Source organism: Melopsittacus undulatus, chromosome 4 (genome assembly GCF_012275295.1).
Source record: "Melopsittacus undulatus isolate bMelUnd1 chromosome 4, bMelUnd1.mat.Z, whole genome shotgun sequence".
NCBI classification, from domain to species: Eukaryota; Metazoa; Chordata; class Aves; order Psittaciformes; family Psittaculidae; genus Melopsittacus; species Melopsittacus undulatus.
The window spans coordinates 8,304,142-8,319,893 of record NC_047530.1 but is presented as its reverse complement, the minus strand read 5'-3'; the positions used below and the strand labels follow the sequence as shown (position 1 = coordinate 8,319,893).

General features: G+C 40.7%; 1 protein-coding gene across 1 annotated transcript in view; it reads left to right on the top strand.

Moving 5' to 3' along the window:
- Nucleotides 1-14,948, top strand: part of SPTBN5 (spectrin beta, non-erythrocytic 5) — a 92,833-nt gene extending 77,885 nt beyond the window's left edge. Inside the window, exons 53-68 of the mRNA XM_031044516.2 lie at nt 1,647-1,859; nt 2,210-2,406; nt 3,039-3,243; nt 3,927-4,121; nt 5,226-5,381; nt 5,909-6,126; nt 7,294-7,483; nt 8,464-8,640; nt 9,508-9,612; nt 10,533-11,153; nt 12,138-12,209; nt 12,538-12,624; nt 13,038-13,129; nt 13,296-13,381; nt 13,859-13,994; nt 14,626-14,948. Of these exons, the coding sequence (XP_030900376.2) occupies nt 1,647-1,859; nt 2,210-2,406; nt 3,039-3,243; nt 3,927-4,121; nt 5,226-5,381; nt 5,909-6,126; nt 7,294-7,483; nt 8,464-8,640; nt 9,508-9,612; nt 10,533-11,153; nt 12,138-12,209; nt 12,538-12,624; nt 13,038-13,129; nt 13,296-13,381; nt 13,859-13,994; nt 14,626-14,800 (2,925 nt within the window). The 3' untranslated portion in view covers nt 14,801-14,948. The remainder of the gene's footprint in view (nt 1-1,646; nt 1,860-2,209; nt 2,407-3,038; nt 3,244-3,926; nt 4,122-5,225; nt 5,382-5,908; nt 6,127-7,293; nt 7,484-8,463; nt 8,641-9,507; nt 9,613-10,532; nt 11,154-12,137; nt 12,210-12,537; nt 12,625-13,037; nt 13,130-13,295; nt 13,382-13,858; nt 13,995-14,625) is intronic.
- Nucleotides 14,949-15,752: the final 804 nt, after the last annotated feature.

Sequence of the window (15,752 nt, the reverse complement as noted above, 5' to 3'; positions counted from 1 at the left end):
AAAACGATGAGCTGATTGACGTGGTAAGGTCACAGTAGAAAGGAATGTTTGAACAGAGGAAATATTTGGGCTAACTGAAGGAACAGTGGAGATACTGCTTCAGGCAGCATTTTTCTTTCTGTTAATTGGCCAGGCCTCAGGGTATTTCAATGAACTGCAAGAATGGGAAATACAGACCATAATACCAGTGCATAATAAAATGCCAGGTCTTCCTGCCATTTTACTTCTTATTCTTCTGGATGCAGGATTAAGATATGAGATTTGAATTCTCAGTATTTTAGCAGCCAGAGTCTTTACACTTCTTTTTTAATGTTGGCTTACAGGCAAACAGATGTCAGAGGTAACCTAACAGTCCAAAACTGAATATACTATCAGTTCCACCCTCTGTTGCTTGTTTTAGTGAGCCAGATTTGCAGTTCTTGATTTGTTACCACCAAAGAGATTGAACATGAAATGCATCAACCTAAGATAAATAAATACAGTCTCGCTAAAATGCATTTGCACACAAATACAATATGTGTACACACAGCTGCTTGGCTTGGAACAGTTTCCTCTCCCTTCCTTCCCTCCCACTTTTTGGATTTCTTTTATTGTTTCTTTTGTTCGAAATTAAGTATTGTGAATACATGTTCCTAAATGTTCGACTGCAAAGTTGGTCTTCATGCTGCTAGCTTATTATTAATACACAGCACAAGATGTTTTATAATCTTTGCCACTGGATTCCATTCTGCTGGGGTCAAATACGGTGTCACTTTTCAATAACATAGTGGCTGTCTTGAAATTAATAGGGGGGACTTAAAAGCATGATTAGAATCAGAGCTCTTTTCCAGCCAAGTCTGATACTTCAGTTGAAAAAGCAGCTCCTCTCCTCACAAAGGGCATCTCTTCTGCATTACAGAACTCTGCAGTCTAATGCTGAAACTGCCTGTTTTATAGCTATGAAAAGAAACAGAACAACTGTAAAATGGTGGGGTTTGATTTGGTTGTGCTCAATGTGCTCAGGCAGTTAGCTGTGAAATCCACCTCTGCCCACATACAAATTGGCATGGTCCTTGCCCACCCATGCAAATATCATATGAGGGTGTGCATGGAGGTATGCATATGGTTTTTAAATCTACCAGTCTTTAAAAATCAATTTCAAGTAAAGTCTTTGAGAATTGGTTCAGGAAGCTTTCTTCTCTCCTTTTCCTCTTGGCTACTTGGTAGAATGTGTACCCACAGTGTTTGCAATGGCTGTTATGCAAAGCTGCATCTTCCACAAAGACCTAAGCAAGTGATAAATGCTGATGAGCAGGTGAATTGATTGTTCTTCCCTAGACACATTTTAAATCAAGATACACCATGTGATGGGATAGAAGTGCGTGTATTTCAGTGAATCTACAGATGAGAGGTTACAACCTCTTCCCTCCCTTGGGAATACACACCAAGGTCCAAACTTCACACCTATATTTCATTTCTATACTCAGTACTTCACCCAAAAAAACTCTTCCACCCCATTTCAAGCATTCACTCAGACTTTGCACCTCTGATCCATCTTTGTGTATAAAAAACAAATTTAGAATGGAATTACACGACTACATTATCTGCTATAAAAATATCCATAGCTTGTATTTGCAGTCTGTCATTTTACTCTCTTCTCTTTCCAGAATTTAGAGAATGAGATAAGCAGTCGGGATGCTTTGACCAAAGCAGTGCTTAGTACAGGGCAGAAACTGGTAAGAGGAGGCCACTCAGCCTCTCACAAGATCATGGAGCATCTAAAGGAGCTTGAAACGTCTGTAGAAACCTTGAAGGCAGAAGCTCAAGAGAGGAGACAGCGGCTCATGCTGTCCTATGAGGCCCATCTGTTCCTGAATGAGGTATAAAGATAGTTTGGCCTGCCTTCATTTAAAAGAACTACTACCTATGTTGTTGAATGGATGCAAGTGCCGAGATAGGAGCAAAAGTCATACTGTCCTGATTTTTCATATCTGGTAAATATACAGTAGAGAAATAACATTTACTTTTCCAACTATAGTGAGGGATAAACATTTAACTGTAATTCATGGGTTCTGGGTTCACATTTTCTTAAGTTTCTTCCTTACAGAGAGGCACATAAGCTCCTCTCTGTTTTCACTGATGTGTCTTTTTGGGCACTACTGCTTTCCAGTTTTCTTTGCCTTGACCTAAATCTCAGCTGTGTTCACACTTATTCCTGTATTTTATACAGCTACTGGAGGTGGAGGCGTGGCTGGCAGAGAGGAGTTTCATTCTGGAGACCTCTGATTATGGGAAGAATGAAGAATCCACACAAGCCTTACTTCGTAAACTTGAAGCTACCAAGCTGGACATGGATGGTTTCAGACCCCGGATTGAGAAAGTACAGGAGACAGGTGCCAGCTTAATAAACAAAGACAGCCCAGAGAGGTAGGCAAGTGAAAGCAGGCTTTTGTTCCAGGTCTAAGAGAAACGTCTAGAGAAGGCAAATACAGAAAGTTCAGCCTTCAGTTGCTGTCTGAGGGTTTGCTCAGAAATATGACTTCAGGGACATCAGTCCTTTGTTCATCACCATCTCACACACTCTGTCCCCAAAAAACTTGATGATTGTTTTAATGTTTTCATGACTGTTGGTTCTTAACAGCAGGACAATTAATGCAGATCAGCTGCTCTGTCTGTTGTCTATTCCCAGGAACTGTCATCTAGTTCTCATTTACCATAAAGATTCAAACACGGCTGTGCTTGGGAAAGGAAACAGACATTCTTGACAGTTCAGTTTTTCATTGCCAGTTTGCTTTTATGTCTGGGGAGGAGGAAGTCAACAGAGCAGCAATTTGTATGAGATGATATTTTAATTTCCCGAACTAGCTGCTTTTAACAGCTCCGTGTAACTCACTCCATGATGTTATCTGGTTGCTTCCGTATTTTGAAGGTGTTGCAAATTCAATCTGTTGGAAAAGACAATGTTTGGAAAGAGCAGTAGAACAGAGGCATACCTTGTGATCTTAAGGTCCTTTCCAACCCTAACTATTCTATGATTCTATGATTCTTGTTCTTTGCAGTCCAACCATACTTTCAAAGCTCCAGGGGATCCTAGCAGACTATAAGACTCTCCTACAGAAAGCTGAGATCCAGAGAAAACACCTACAAGAACAATTCCAGATCTACCAGTTTGAAAGAGAATTCCAGCTGGTGGATGAATGGCTTTCCAGTAAACAGTCTGTAGCAGAGTCCGATGACTATGGACAGGACTTGGATGATGTTGAGGTAAAAGAAAAGATATTGTATGTACTGTGTGGCAAAGAAGGAATATATTTGCTGCAGGTTTTGTGTAGCTGCTGGCAGTGAAGTATGCTACAGTGACAAAAGTTAAGCAAACCAGTTATCTCTACAGGAAGAACTTAGACTGGCTTCTGTCTGCTTATACAGGGCTCTCTGAGGTAGCATCCTCTAACAGAAAAGTTTGATTTTTCTTGGCGTAAGGTGAGGTCAGCACACTCCACTACTGCTTCTGATTGTAAACTTAACACGGCTCTAAAGATTTGACATGACCAGGGCCATGGTCTTGTAAGAATTTCAGTGGAAAACTCTGGGATGCAGCATTCACACCTCTAGCTGCTGATTTCAAGGAGGAGTTTCTGCTCAGGGCACACAGTGCAAAGAATTATAATTCATAATGTCCACTCCTCAACTGTTGCAGGTTATGTGTTTTAGCTTTTGATCTGGGCAGCATGTCAGGATGTGGGTGGATTTTCTCTATGACTGAACATGTTAAATGATCAAGATAATAGATGCTTTCTTCTGATTCCAGATTATCTGGGTTTATCACATGATTTGCACTTGTAGACTGCAATATATAGCTTTTGTGTTATGCAGTACAGAGAAAGTAATTCATTCTGCCTCTGTCATAAATTCTTATATCTAAATCTTTGTCCCCATTTATCCTGCAGGTGCTGGAGAAAAAGTTTAAAGATTTTGTAAATGAAGTGAAACCTCTGGGACATTCCAGAGTTGTCTCCTTACATGAGTTAGCATCTAAACTAGAGAAGGAGGGCCACAGCAAGATGGACATTATCCAGAAGAGAACAAAGCAAATCAATGAGATGTGGGAGAAACTTTGCCATGCCATCCAGACAAGGACAGAGGTAGGATTACAAGAAAAACTAGACATTGAATTCCCAGCAGTTTCTTACATCCTTCTTCCTTTCCCAAACCAGTGCATTGCTCATGTTGAAACACAAGGTTTATATGAGCAATGGGTGTATTCTGTTCTGTTCTTTCTTGATCCATTTCCCTTTATAGCCACTGCTTACCCCACTGTTCCTGGCAAGGCTTATACTTGAAAGATATTTATCAGCCTAGCATAATTCTGTTTTCCTTAATTCACTGCTAGCTCTGGTTTCTTGAAAAACTAAACCAGACTAATGGTTTACCACCCCTAGCAGGAGGCCAGCTCTGGCAATTGTCAGACTCTTCATTGAACTACTTCAGCTTATTAAACAAGATGAAAACTCTCCAGATTTTTGCTGATTTAGTTACCTTAAGTCCAAGAAGGGGTATGGGAGAGAGGGTGATAGAGGACACAGCCAGAAGCCCTACTTTTTGGCAGCAGTCAGCTGTTAAATCATCTCGTCCTGTCTCTTGAAACTGCAGTCATAAATGGATTTGGGAAAGCCAAGAGGACACACAGAGCTCAACATTTCTGTTTGCTTTAAGGGGAACAAAAAATGTCAGCTATCCTCATCTTTCTTGTGCACTACTGTTACATGCACATTTTGCTAACAAAGTAGCTCAAACAGTACCTGCATGGCAATTATTAATGTATAGTTCAAATGTCAAATAGTATTAGAACATTTTTGAATTCTTTTTTTCAGAAAAACCTAATTTTCACTTTGCTCTGCTTACTTTCACTGTTTGCAGTGCAGGTCTCTATTCCAAGCAAGTTTATTAGGGTGCTTTCTGTGGTTGAGAGACGTACCTTTAGGGGACAATTCATGCTCTCCATCTTGATCATTTATCTTAAGGAGGGATAAATTTTTCTTTGGAGCTATCTATTTCTTTACATTGACAAAGAGAACTTGGGAAAATTAGGCTAGCTTGAACACCCCACTTTTAGGTGACTTAATTGGGAAGGTATTTCAATCCCGCTCCTGTTCAGCTGGTACTGCATTAGGACGTATTAGGGATGTCCTTTTTTGTGCTGCAGACATTATGTATAGTATTATCATCAAATTATTTCTTTATTCCAGAATCTAAGAGCAGCCCATCAAGTTCACCAGTATGATCATGATGTAGATGAAGTAAAGGGCTGGATGCAGGAAAAAGAGGCAGTGGTGGATATAGAAGATTATGGATATGATCTTCCAGGTGTACAAACACTTCTCAGCCAGCTTGAGGGAGTAAAGGTAAGGGGATCTGTCATGAAGCAGTGGCAGAAAAGCATAAATGACAGGAATTAAAAAGAGATTGATGCTTGATTTGAAATCCTCCCAAATGCCTGTTTTGCAGGCAACAAAAGATAAATTTCTTGCACCCTGAGATATTTTAGTGCTTCATAGAAGGGGCATCCTTCCTTTTCCTCCTGTTTTTCACATTGTGATCTTGTATTATTAATGCTTTTGCTTCTAAGGATGAGCTTCTCTTCTAAAATCTATTCCAATTATAATTACAAAGATGTCATCTGAACTACAAGGGACTTCAGCTCTACATGTACCAAATAATGAGTGTGTCACATTTAAAGATGATTCTTTGATGTTTAATGATGAATGTTAAAAGGCATTAGGATAAAACTCAGAGAAAAGGTCTTGAGAGAATCATGTGTCCAGCCTTTGTGCAGCCAGTGGTTATTAAAAATACACACCATCTCAGAAATCTGCTTTTGGTAGATGTAAATAGTGACTTGATCTTACAATCCCTTCCAACTCTGTTCCAGAGAGATCTAGGAGCCATCATGAAAGAGCTGGAAAGGATTCGTGGAGAGGCTTGGCACCTCAGCCGCACTTACCCTCAAGTCAAGGAAAACATCATGGAGAGACTCACAGATGTGGATGAGTGCTGGGAAAACCTGGACAAGAAGTTTCTGGAGAGGAAAGCAAGACTGAGCCAGGCAGAACAAGTCCAGCTCTACTTCAATGACTGCAGGGAGCTGATGTATGTGTTTGCCCCTTGAGTTTAGCGGTGGGCCTTATTTCTTCTCTTTCCCATATGGGATCTTCTAAATGACACACTAGTTATTTGACTCCTGTCCCAGGTGCTCTACAGCTTGCTTGCAAATCTGTGTGAGTAAATTACATGCCATCTTCTCAACAGCGCCTCACAGAATCTACCACACTTCAGAGGTGACCACGCCACTCCAGCACAGCATGCATGGCAAACACACATTTTTAGACTATTTCTTAAACAGTCTTGGAGTATTTGGTTACTCTGGGTAGATTTGGTAGCCTCACAATTCCAACTGAAAGTACTGTTGATTCTGCAGGAAGATGGGAGATTCTCTGCTAGATGGTCAAGTAATTTGTACACCTATAGAGACACTAGTGCCCCTTTTTCTCAGAGTCAAAGCAACTACATTAAAGATAACTTTCTAGAATAGGTTTGCACTTGCTCAAGTGCTGAAAGTGTTTTGCACATATGTATTTAATGCCATTGCCCATATGCACACATTTTTCAGCCCAGGGAAAATTGTGTTATTTGAACAGGATTTTTTTATAGAAGAAAAAAATGAATATTTTAATTCAGTGTAGTTAATAAAGAGTTAATCCATGGATTAGAAATAGAAAGACAGCAGCTACCACTGGCTGTTGGACACTTACTATGCTAAGGGATAGATCCTGAGCTCAGGTAAACCAAGATGCATTGGTTTATGCCAGTTGAGGCTCATGGAGTAGAAAATTTTCCTTGAAAAGTATCTCTCAGTATGTTTCTTCACATGTGTGTTCTGTATGCCCATGAAGTACTTTCACATGTAGTGATTAGGTTAGTCTCTGTGTCCCTGTACCGGGAGTAAAAGCACTGTGAATGTGTACAGCTTTGGCATTTGCAGTTACAGTCCTCACTGAGGATTTGAATTTTCAGTGCTTCAGTATGTATAGATGCAGCAGCTACCTTTCTCACAAGCTGTTTATTGAAACAGCACTGGGAATACTATATCAGGTTATAAAAATGCATAGGTGATTGTGTAAACCCTCATATATTTGTATCTTCATATATTTCATAGAAGTCTGTACACATGTACCACAGCCATGGGACATGTGCAGTCCTGAGCAATCAACAGACTCAGATTCCTTCCCTTTTCTCCCTTTTGACTTCACTCTGTAGGGCCTGGGCCAATGAGATGCATGCACTAGTGATATCTGAGGAGCTGGCAAATGATGTGCTGGGAGCTGAGCTGCTTATCAAGCGTCATGAGGAATACAAGCGTGAGATAGAGAAGCAATGGCTAAAATATGAAGAAATGCAGCGGGCAGGAGGTGACCTGATGAAGAATGGACATTTCATGTCGGCAGAGGTGTGTTGATGAATTAAATATCTTACAAACAAGAGTGAACAAAGAAGACACTAAACAGGAAGGAGTTGCAGCTTTGTCTCTCTTCCAAAACAGAAGAAATAAAAAGGAACATCAGGTTATCTGCTATTAAAAGCTTCAGTCTTCATGTGGCGTGTAGAAAAGAAAATACCTATTGAAAATTATTTCTCCTCTAAAAACTGATTTTGAAGCAGACCTTAAAAGAACAATCACTGGAGTGATTATGGGTATGGGGAGGTGGGGAGGGGGGGGTAGGGAGGTATCACTATTCCACAGAAAAGATGTGCTACATAAATGAGATTTTAGCTTTTAACTACACAAGACCTAGGATAAAATACATCACAAATCAACTATAGGATGGACTGATGTCCCTGAGTACACCAGAAGATACGTAATCCTTCAGTAATGTTATAGGGCCAAAGGGGCTAGAATGTTAAAATTTGTGTGACCCTGTTATCCATGTACCTTTAGACTTTCACCTTTGCAGCGGTCCCAAGCTTGTCTTGATATTTATAAATCACCAAAAACATCTTCAGAATATATACAAGATTACATCACTTCTGTTTTAGAAAGCATCAGAGAAGTTTCCAGTTTAAACCATTCAATTGTTGCCTTCCCATAAATGAATGTATTTGCTGAATCTTCTTGTTCTCACTAGTTTTGTCATATACAAATTGCCTGCATATAAATTTTCATCATGGGAAAACATATAGCAGAATATTGTTTATACAGTATGTGGAATATACATACAATTATAATATACAGCTGTACAACATACAGGCTGAGTGAATTCAAGTAAGAAATATGAGGACTCAGATATCCTTTCTAAACTATGTTAACAGCACAGAGTTATCTAGAGGTCATCTTTTGGATCATGAGAGCAAATTGCATGCTAGCTGGCTGTGACATGAAACCCTGATGGGATTTTTCACCTCCTGGCGTTGCAAATGTTATTTTTCTAGATTGAAGAAAAACTGTTAGAGCTGTCAGAGCTCATGAAGAAGGTGAAGGAGAGCTGGGACATGAGGAAAGAGTTATATGAGGAGAACTGGGAGATTCAATTGCTCCGCAGAGAGCTAGAACAAGCAGAAGCATGGCTGGCTGCCAAGGAGAGCTTTCTTTCAGATCCTACCTATGGGGTGAGTAAAGGCAGTGCAGCACTACTGAAACGCCTGCTAGTGTACATACAGAATGCTTGGACCATGTATCAGCTCGGGCCTGAAGTTAATCACAATCTAAACAGTAACGCACACTTGAGATTACAAAGGGCAGGAGCTCTGTCCTCTTAAAGAAGTGAGCGCAGGATAGTTGCTGCATTTGACATAGTGCTGGGCTCCAAGGGGTGGTAGAAGACTGGGAAGAATTCCAGACCATTTTTTCACATAATAAGATTTTCAGAGGGATCAACCTTCCCTGACATGCTGAGAGCTTGTTTTGAAAGGAAAAAGGGTTTTCTCCCACCTCCTGTGGGGCAATGGAATGTTCTGCATAGATGGTTTGATAGCTAGCTTGTAAATCCTTATTTAAACACCATCCTCCATAGTTTTCTTTTTCCCTCATATTGACTGTCTTCTGATGGTTTGTAAGATGGGAAAGCAATGTCATAAACTCAGGTATTGAAAGCTAAGCAGAGAGCCAGACAGAGGCTTAAGGTGCATGTGTTGTAGGGCAGGAATGTGTCTAGCACAAACTGGAATTCAAGTACTTAATCTGTGTGTAAACAGTTATAGTTGGAAGCCATGGTACCACATGGCTTTGCAGCAAAAAAGAAGGTTGTTCTTTGAGCTCTTCTTTTTTTATGTATAGCTCACAGACTGAAAGCTACAGACCTTATTTTGAATGTAAATTAAGATTTTTCACACACTACCAAGGGCTTAGACATTCAAATACAAAAAATTCAGAATCATCATTTAGCTTAATAGAACAGGTAAATCTGACAATAGTAAGCATAATCTCTTCGGTAGACTTGATTTTAGACCTATGTATCTGATAATTTTTCCATTCAGGATTCAGTGTCTGAAGTAGAGGAATTACTGAAGAAACACCATGATTTTGAGAAGATGCTTGCAGCTCAAGAGGAGAAATTTGCTCAGCTCAGCAGGAAAACTAAGGTAAGAGAGAGAAGGTTAATGAGCTGCATATGAGTGGGTCCTTGAATGTTTGGAACTCAGTCACTCCATGTAAGAATGAAATCCTATGCTGAGAGGGAGTAAATGCGTGACCAAAGCTGAGTTATTGCAGATGAAATAGCTGAGAACAAGACCTGTACTTGGATCAAAAGAGCCCAACTAGCTTGCAAAAGCTCTACGGAAGAAGTGGAAACTTTCTTCTGCCAGGAGCAGCAGAAAGGGTGTGTAGTGTGCATTGCTGTGAAAACAGGGTGATTCCTTGCTGTACTGACGGAGAGATTTTGATTCGTTCAGGATTTCAGTAGTGAGACGTAGCCCCCTGACAGTGCTGGAGGATAGCAAAGGGCTATAAACAAAGGGAGACCAAGGCAGAGAAAGGCCTTTTTTCTTTCTGGTATCAGAGTTCTACAGTGGATTCTATTACGTACCAAAAATATTCGGCCAGCATCCCAGATCCTGTTTCAGTGGGGTTCTTTTAAATTATTTTCCTGAAATAACCAGCAAAGCATAGCTTTTGTGTTTTGCATTAAGGTAAAAAATAGCTTAGCTGAGTTTGCCTTTTGTTCAGTGATTTGCAGATTGGCTGAATGAAGAGACAAAGTCCTCCACTGTAAAATTCCATTCAAAAAACTCTGATACTCACTATTGCTACAGCAAACTTAAAGGAGTGCCACAGAAGAGAAGCACAGCTTCTCAAGAGCTTGTAAAAGACTCAGCTTCTAGCGAACTTAGCAAAGGCAGAGCTCACTGCATTTGAGGTTAATTGCCATCAGTATTCAGGGTTTGGGCAACAAAGTGATGCTCAGCCCATAGCAATTAAGATCAGTTCTAACTCTAAGGATGCCAATGCCCATGAATGTAATGAAGGTGATTTTAAAGAATGCAATACCTGTGTTCTACAGAGGGAGACGAATCTTCTGAAACAAGTGGACACAGAAGAGAGTGAGCAGAAGGATAAAAGCAAAGTTTTACGGGTTCCCTCTCTGAAAAGAAAAACCTCTGACAAAAGAAATGCACCGCCAAAAGTGATAGAGATAAAGAGCACAGCGCCAGTGCCATCCGTGCCCTTACCCAGCCTGTCCTGGAGGGCTCCACTTGAAACTATTTTCTCCCCTGTTGAAAAGTCTTCATCAACATTGCAACAGTTCAGTGCTGGGGGAGTCCCAGAAGTGCTGAGCAGCCATAAAACAGAAATGAAAGCTGAGAGGAGGCTCAGTGGGATTATCACTCCACCTACACCGAAGCCCATGGGCCCACGAGCTACATCTTTGGAAAGTCACAGTCCTTTAAGCTCTCCTTTATCTCCTACTCCCACAAGCCAAGGACGCAGCAGCAGTTTGTCAGAATCCTTTGCCACAGGCCTTTTATCACCTCATGAAAAGAGTGCTGGAGGCTCCTCTCTCTCCAACCTGCAGACAAAACTTATGGCAACTCCACCCAAGCCTAGCCAAAGGTCACTAGATCAATCACCAGACTTACTGCTGTCTACCTCCTCCAAGGAGAGGTTGGAGACTGCAGATTCGGTAAGTCCCAGGAATTCCGGGCTCTCCCCTAGCAAAACTGCTATCCTGTGCTAGTTTAAGTAAGGAAATACAAGAAGGCCACAAAAAGCACTATACAGTGAGCATTTCAGTGAATACACTCATGGACCAAGACAGTAGGAAACGTTTTATGTGCCTTTGCAGTTCATACACTTTCAAAAAAGAGAGTTGACTTAAGCAGCTAGGTATACTTTGAAAGCATCTTTTATTTGCTTAGCTTTATAGTCTAGGTCTTGAAAACTGTACTGGTTACTATTTTTCTTTCCCAAACTATTGGTTATTCATGCTGCTGAATATTCAGCAGAGCACTTAACAAGAGCCAGGAGATGCTGTTTCACAAAGAACCAAGACTGCTGATTTACCCATACCCTTTATGTGAGGTGGTGGTGCTTTGTGTCCACTCAGTTTAGAAGTCAGAGAGAGGGTAGGACTTAGTGGCACCCTTGCCAGAGAGGTGACCTGGTGCAAGACTAGAGCCAGCAACTCCAGTTTGCTCACCCTGGCAGGAAATGCACTGATTGTTTATTCATGGACAGGTAACATTTTTCCCTTCCCTTCTCACACTTTGAGAGTAATGTGTTCATCATATACCCAAGTGTACCAGTACAACGCTGTACACTGGTGTAACTCAGTATTATTACAGGGGTGGTATGAATAACCTTACTAATTTAAGTTGTAAAATGTATTTAATAAGACTAAAAAGGTATTAATTAATTAACACACTATGATAGAGCAAATTCAATGAGGAAATTGTTCTAGGAGGATATGAAATCTCTTCATTTAGGTAGTACATCAGAGATGTGACTGCAGCCTCAAGAGGATTTCTAGCTGAGCTGTGAGTGTAAAGGCTAGAGGCAGTAGTCATTGGTTTCTATGTGTGGAATTTATCTAGAAAGACTTCAGAGATTGCAACATACATTTAAGGGACATTTTAAAGTTAAACAGCAATGTTCTTGCATGTCCCAGGTTTCTGCAAATCTCCAGCACATGGAGGGATACCTAGAAAAGAGAGACCAGCTCCTTCCAGGAAGACAACAGGTAGAAACAAAAGCCATCACTCTGGGTTAATTCATCTCACCATCTCCTCTCAATGATGTTGCAAACCACAATGTGGTATAGAGCTTGCTTGCACTGGGTTATGTCATTTGTTCAGTCCTGTCTCACAGAGAAACCCTTCTTGAATCATCCATGCCAGAAACTACAGCAGGTTCTACTTTTCTAGGACATAATCATGGTGAAGAGAGTTTCTATGATCATAATATGGGCAGCTCCTGGCTTCCTGTGGAAGTTGAGAATGAAAGATTTCACTACTCCAATAAAATATATAGCTAATAATTGGATTTTATTGCCATTTCTATTCTTGTAGCCAAGTTCAAGGTCTTGGAAATCCTTCTACGTAAAACTTGATGGATTAAAGCTTGTTTTCTATAATGATGAAAAAGAAGCATCTGAGGTAATTTGGGTTTTGAATCTTTTCTAGTAATCTCTGCATTTATCTACGTAAAAATGTATTTAAAAGAAAATAGAGGTACATTTGCTTTGGTTTGGGTCTGGGGTAATCAGTTCTTTTTCAAATGTCAGCTGAGTGAAAATTCAACAATTGTTCAACTGCCACCAACTCTAAGACAGAATAATAAGCTCTCCGAAATTTTCAGGTATATTCCTTGAAAGAAATATCTTATTCAGGAATTGCCTTCAAGATACAATGCAGTGTTCTTCTGTGCTTCTTCCTGTTCTGTGATCTTAGTTATAAAGTTAGAAGCAGAACACAGTGTGTGTGTGTAGTCAGCCTGCAGGTTAGTATGAATTTGAATCCTGGCAGAAAAGTTGCAGAAGACATTTTGTTCTAATTTTATCCTCCTTCAGAATGTACCCACAGTCCTGTCCCTCGGCATTCCTGGTGCCAAATGTGAGAGGCTGATAAATTACATCAGAAAAGAGAACACCTTCATGTTGCGGTAAGTGCACTAATAAAAACCTACACAGCTACCTGTATGGTTGTATCGGCCTACAGTCATCGATGACTCTATGTTGTTAGGAGGCATAGCTGAAATATCTTACAAAAGGACAGGAAGTATGAGGCAAGACTAACTAGAATACACCTTCTCCTTTCATTATTTACAGGCTGAGAGATGGGGCAGAGTATTTCTTCGCAGCACCTTCTCGGACACTGATGGAGGACTGGCTGCAATCACTACAGAATAATATAGGTACATTCTCACTTCCTTCCAGAATGAACTGTGGTTTTAGCAAGTGATGGTAAGAGAAAGAGAAGAGAATGAGGTGTCCACAGTCTGGGGCATGTCCTTTTTGCCTCTGCTGGACAGCAGCATACAAGTAACCTGCTACCTTGAGATGTAATGACCTGCCAGGGTGACTTGCAGAGCAGCCTTTCAGTTGTACTGCTGGTATCAGGTTATTCCCAGGAAATAGCCTTGTCCAAGGGCTTGAGCAATACTTGCTCCAGTATTCATCTTTTCATTAAGAAGTTGCTTTGGATCTTGATCAACGTTTTTTCTTCTGAACCTAGATCTCTTTCTGGACACTTCACTAGGCAGTAGCTTACTGGAAAGGAAACCAGAGCACAGTGATAACGATGTTCAGAGAAAACTGTTACGGATCCAGAAACAGCAAAATCTGCCTCTAACACTACTCTAGATTTTTATCTGTGTTCTTTAACTCTGCAGGACACAGTAACAAGTCACATCCCACAGCAACGGTGCAGCGTTTTGCTCCAAACACAGAGACCTCTCAGACAAGGCTGTGGGACTTTCCAGACAGAGACTCTGCTGAAAGAGTAAACAGCAAAAGCTCACTCATAAGGTAGGTGCTATGTACCTCTAGACTGAATAGATGTCAGTGCTGCTTGTGCTCATATGGCAGTCACCTGTAAACGGAGATTGTCCTGAGGTCAAAAAGTCCTGCTCCTCTGTCATCAGTGTCACAGAAATAGTGTGAAAAGAAAGACAGTGAAGTGCTGGAGTGAGTTCAAAGAAAGCATCTGCTCTGAAGACTGGGTTACCTCAATGCTCAACAGAGAGAGACATTCCAACAGATGATGGAATCTGAGCAGAGTCTACAATAGGCACTTTGGATATTACTTTGATCAGTCCCTCCAGGAGGGTCTGAAAAGAAACCCAGTCTCTAGTAAAAGGAGCCAACCAATTGTCTAAAGCTGTACTGTTAGAATGCTTCCCTCAAAGGCTGTTTTTTGAGAATCCAAACACAGGCACAGAAAACAGCCGTATGAAGCCACATCCAAACTCAGAAAGCTAATCTGTAGCATGGATCAATCTCTGTTGCAAATCTTACACATTATGATGTGAAATCCTAGTCCCTCTGCTTGGTCGATGTTTGCTTCTGAGCTAGATGCCTAACAAGTTCTTACATATACAGAGCAACTTCAACTCCTCTGGACTGTACCTGATTTTCTGATGATGCATGTTGTTGATAGGAGAACACCTTCCTTCAAAATCAAACCAGAGAGAGAGTCTGCAGCCTTTTCCAGAGATTATAAGGAAGATGGGACTGGAGTGACACGAGCCTCTATCACCACCCTAAGCCTAGAACAAGGTGGTGATAAAACAAGACTGCTTCCATCTGTACTAGAAGCAGGAAGAGAAAAATGACATTTGCCTCAGTGAATGCCAGACCCTTCACCATTGTATCTTAACCCAGCCCTCTGGAAATGTACTGATATGTTTTAAGTTAATCACTACATTTGGAACTCATTTTAATTATCTATTAAATCTAGTAAAGCCACTAAATGTAATTAAACAGGACTGCATCCGGTATCCTTTTGTGTGTACAATGATTCTATCATTTTTCATATCACCCAAGTGATACCTACTCTAAGTTACCCAGTGGAAGAGTAGAGGGGCCTTTAAGCCAGACAGCTCAAGTTAATTGACTCTGCAAGACAGAAATGGGGAGCACTGAGCAGAGCACGAGATGCAAGGTGTGAATGAAGAGCAGCCACCTGCAAGTAGCTTTGCAGATAACAACAGGTAAGATTTAAGAGGGTTGGATGGTCTGGACAGAAGCAGAAGTCTCAAAGGGAACATTGGTTATATAATTCCTGAAGAGTTTCGTGCTCTCCACAGTTTTTCAGTTTTACATTAACCAACAATTCCCTATTTGCCAATTCTTTCTGGATGAGGTTACCAGGAAAAAAAAGCCTGTGGTGTTACTTATTTTTCATGGAATCTGAAACTAAAACAATGTGTACAATCAGCTTTTCAGTGTAAAACGAGAGAAAAAGTAGGATAACAAGAAGGAAGTCTAGTATCCAGACCAGTCCATTACATCTATTTTTCTCCACATGACCACATACCCAGTCATTTCACCCCCTAGTGAACTTCTACATCATTGATATTTACATGGTTGAAGAGCAAAGAATAGCTAAATGAACTTTAGCAGTTCCTGCAACATCACAAGTCTGGGCTATGGATGAGGAGCAAAGGGTCCAGGAGAAAAGGTCTTTCTAGCTGCCTGGTGCTCCTGTCACATTGACAGTCTCCTGTCACTAATAGGCTTTGATTCCTTTCCATATGTCGAATAAGAAAACTGAATCGAAGTAAT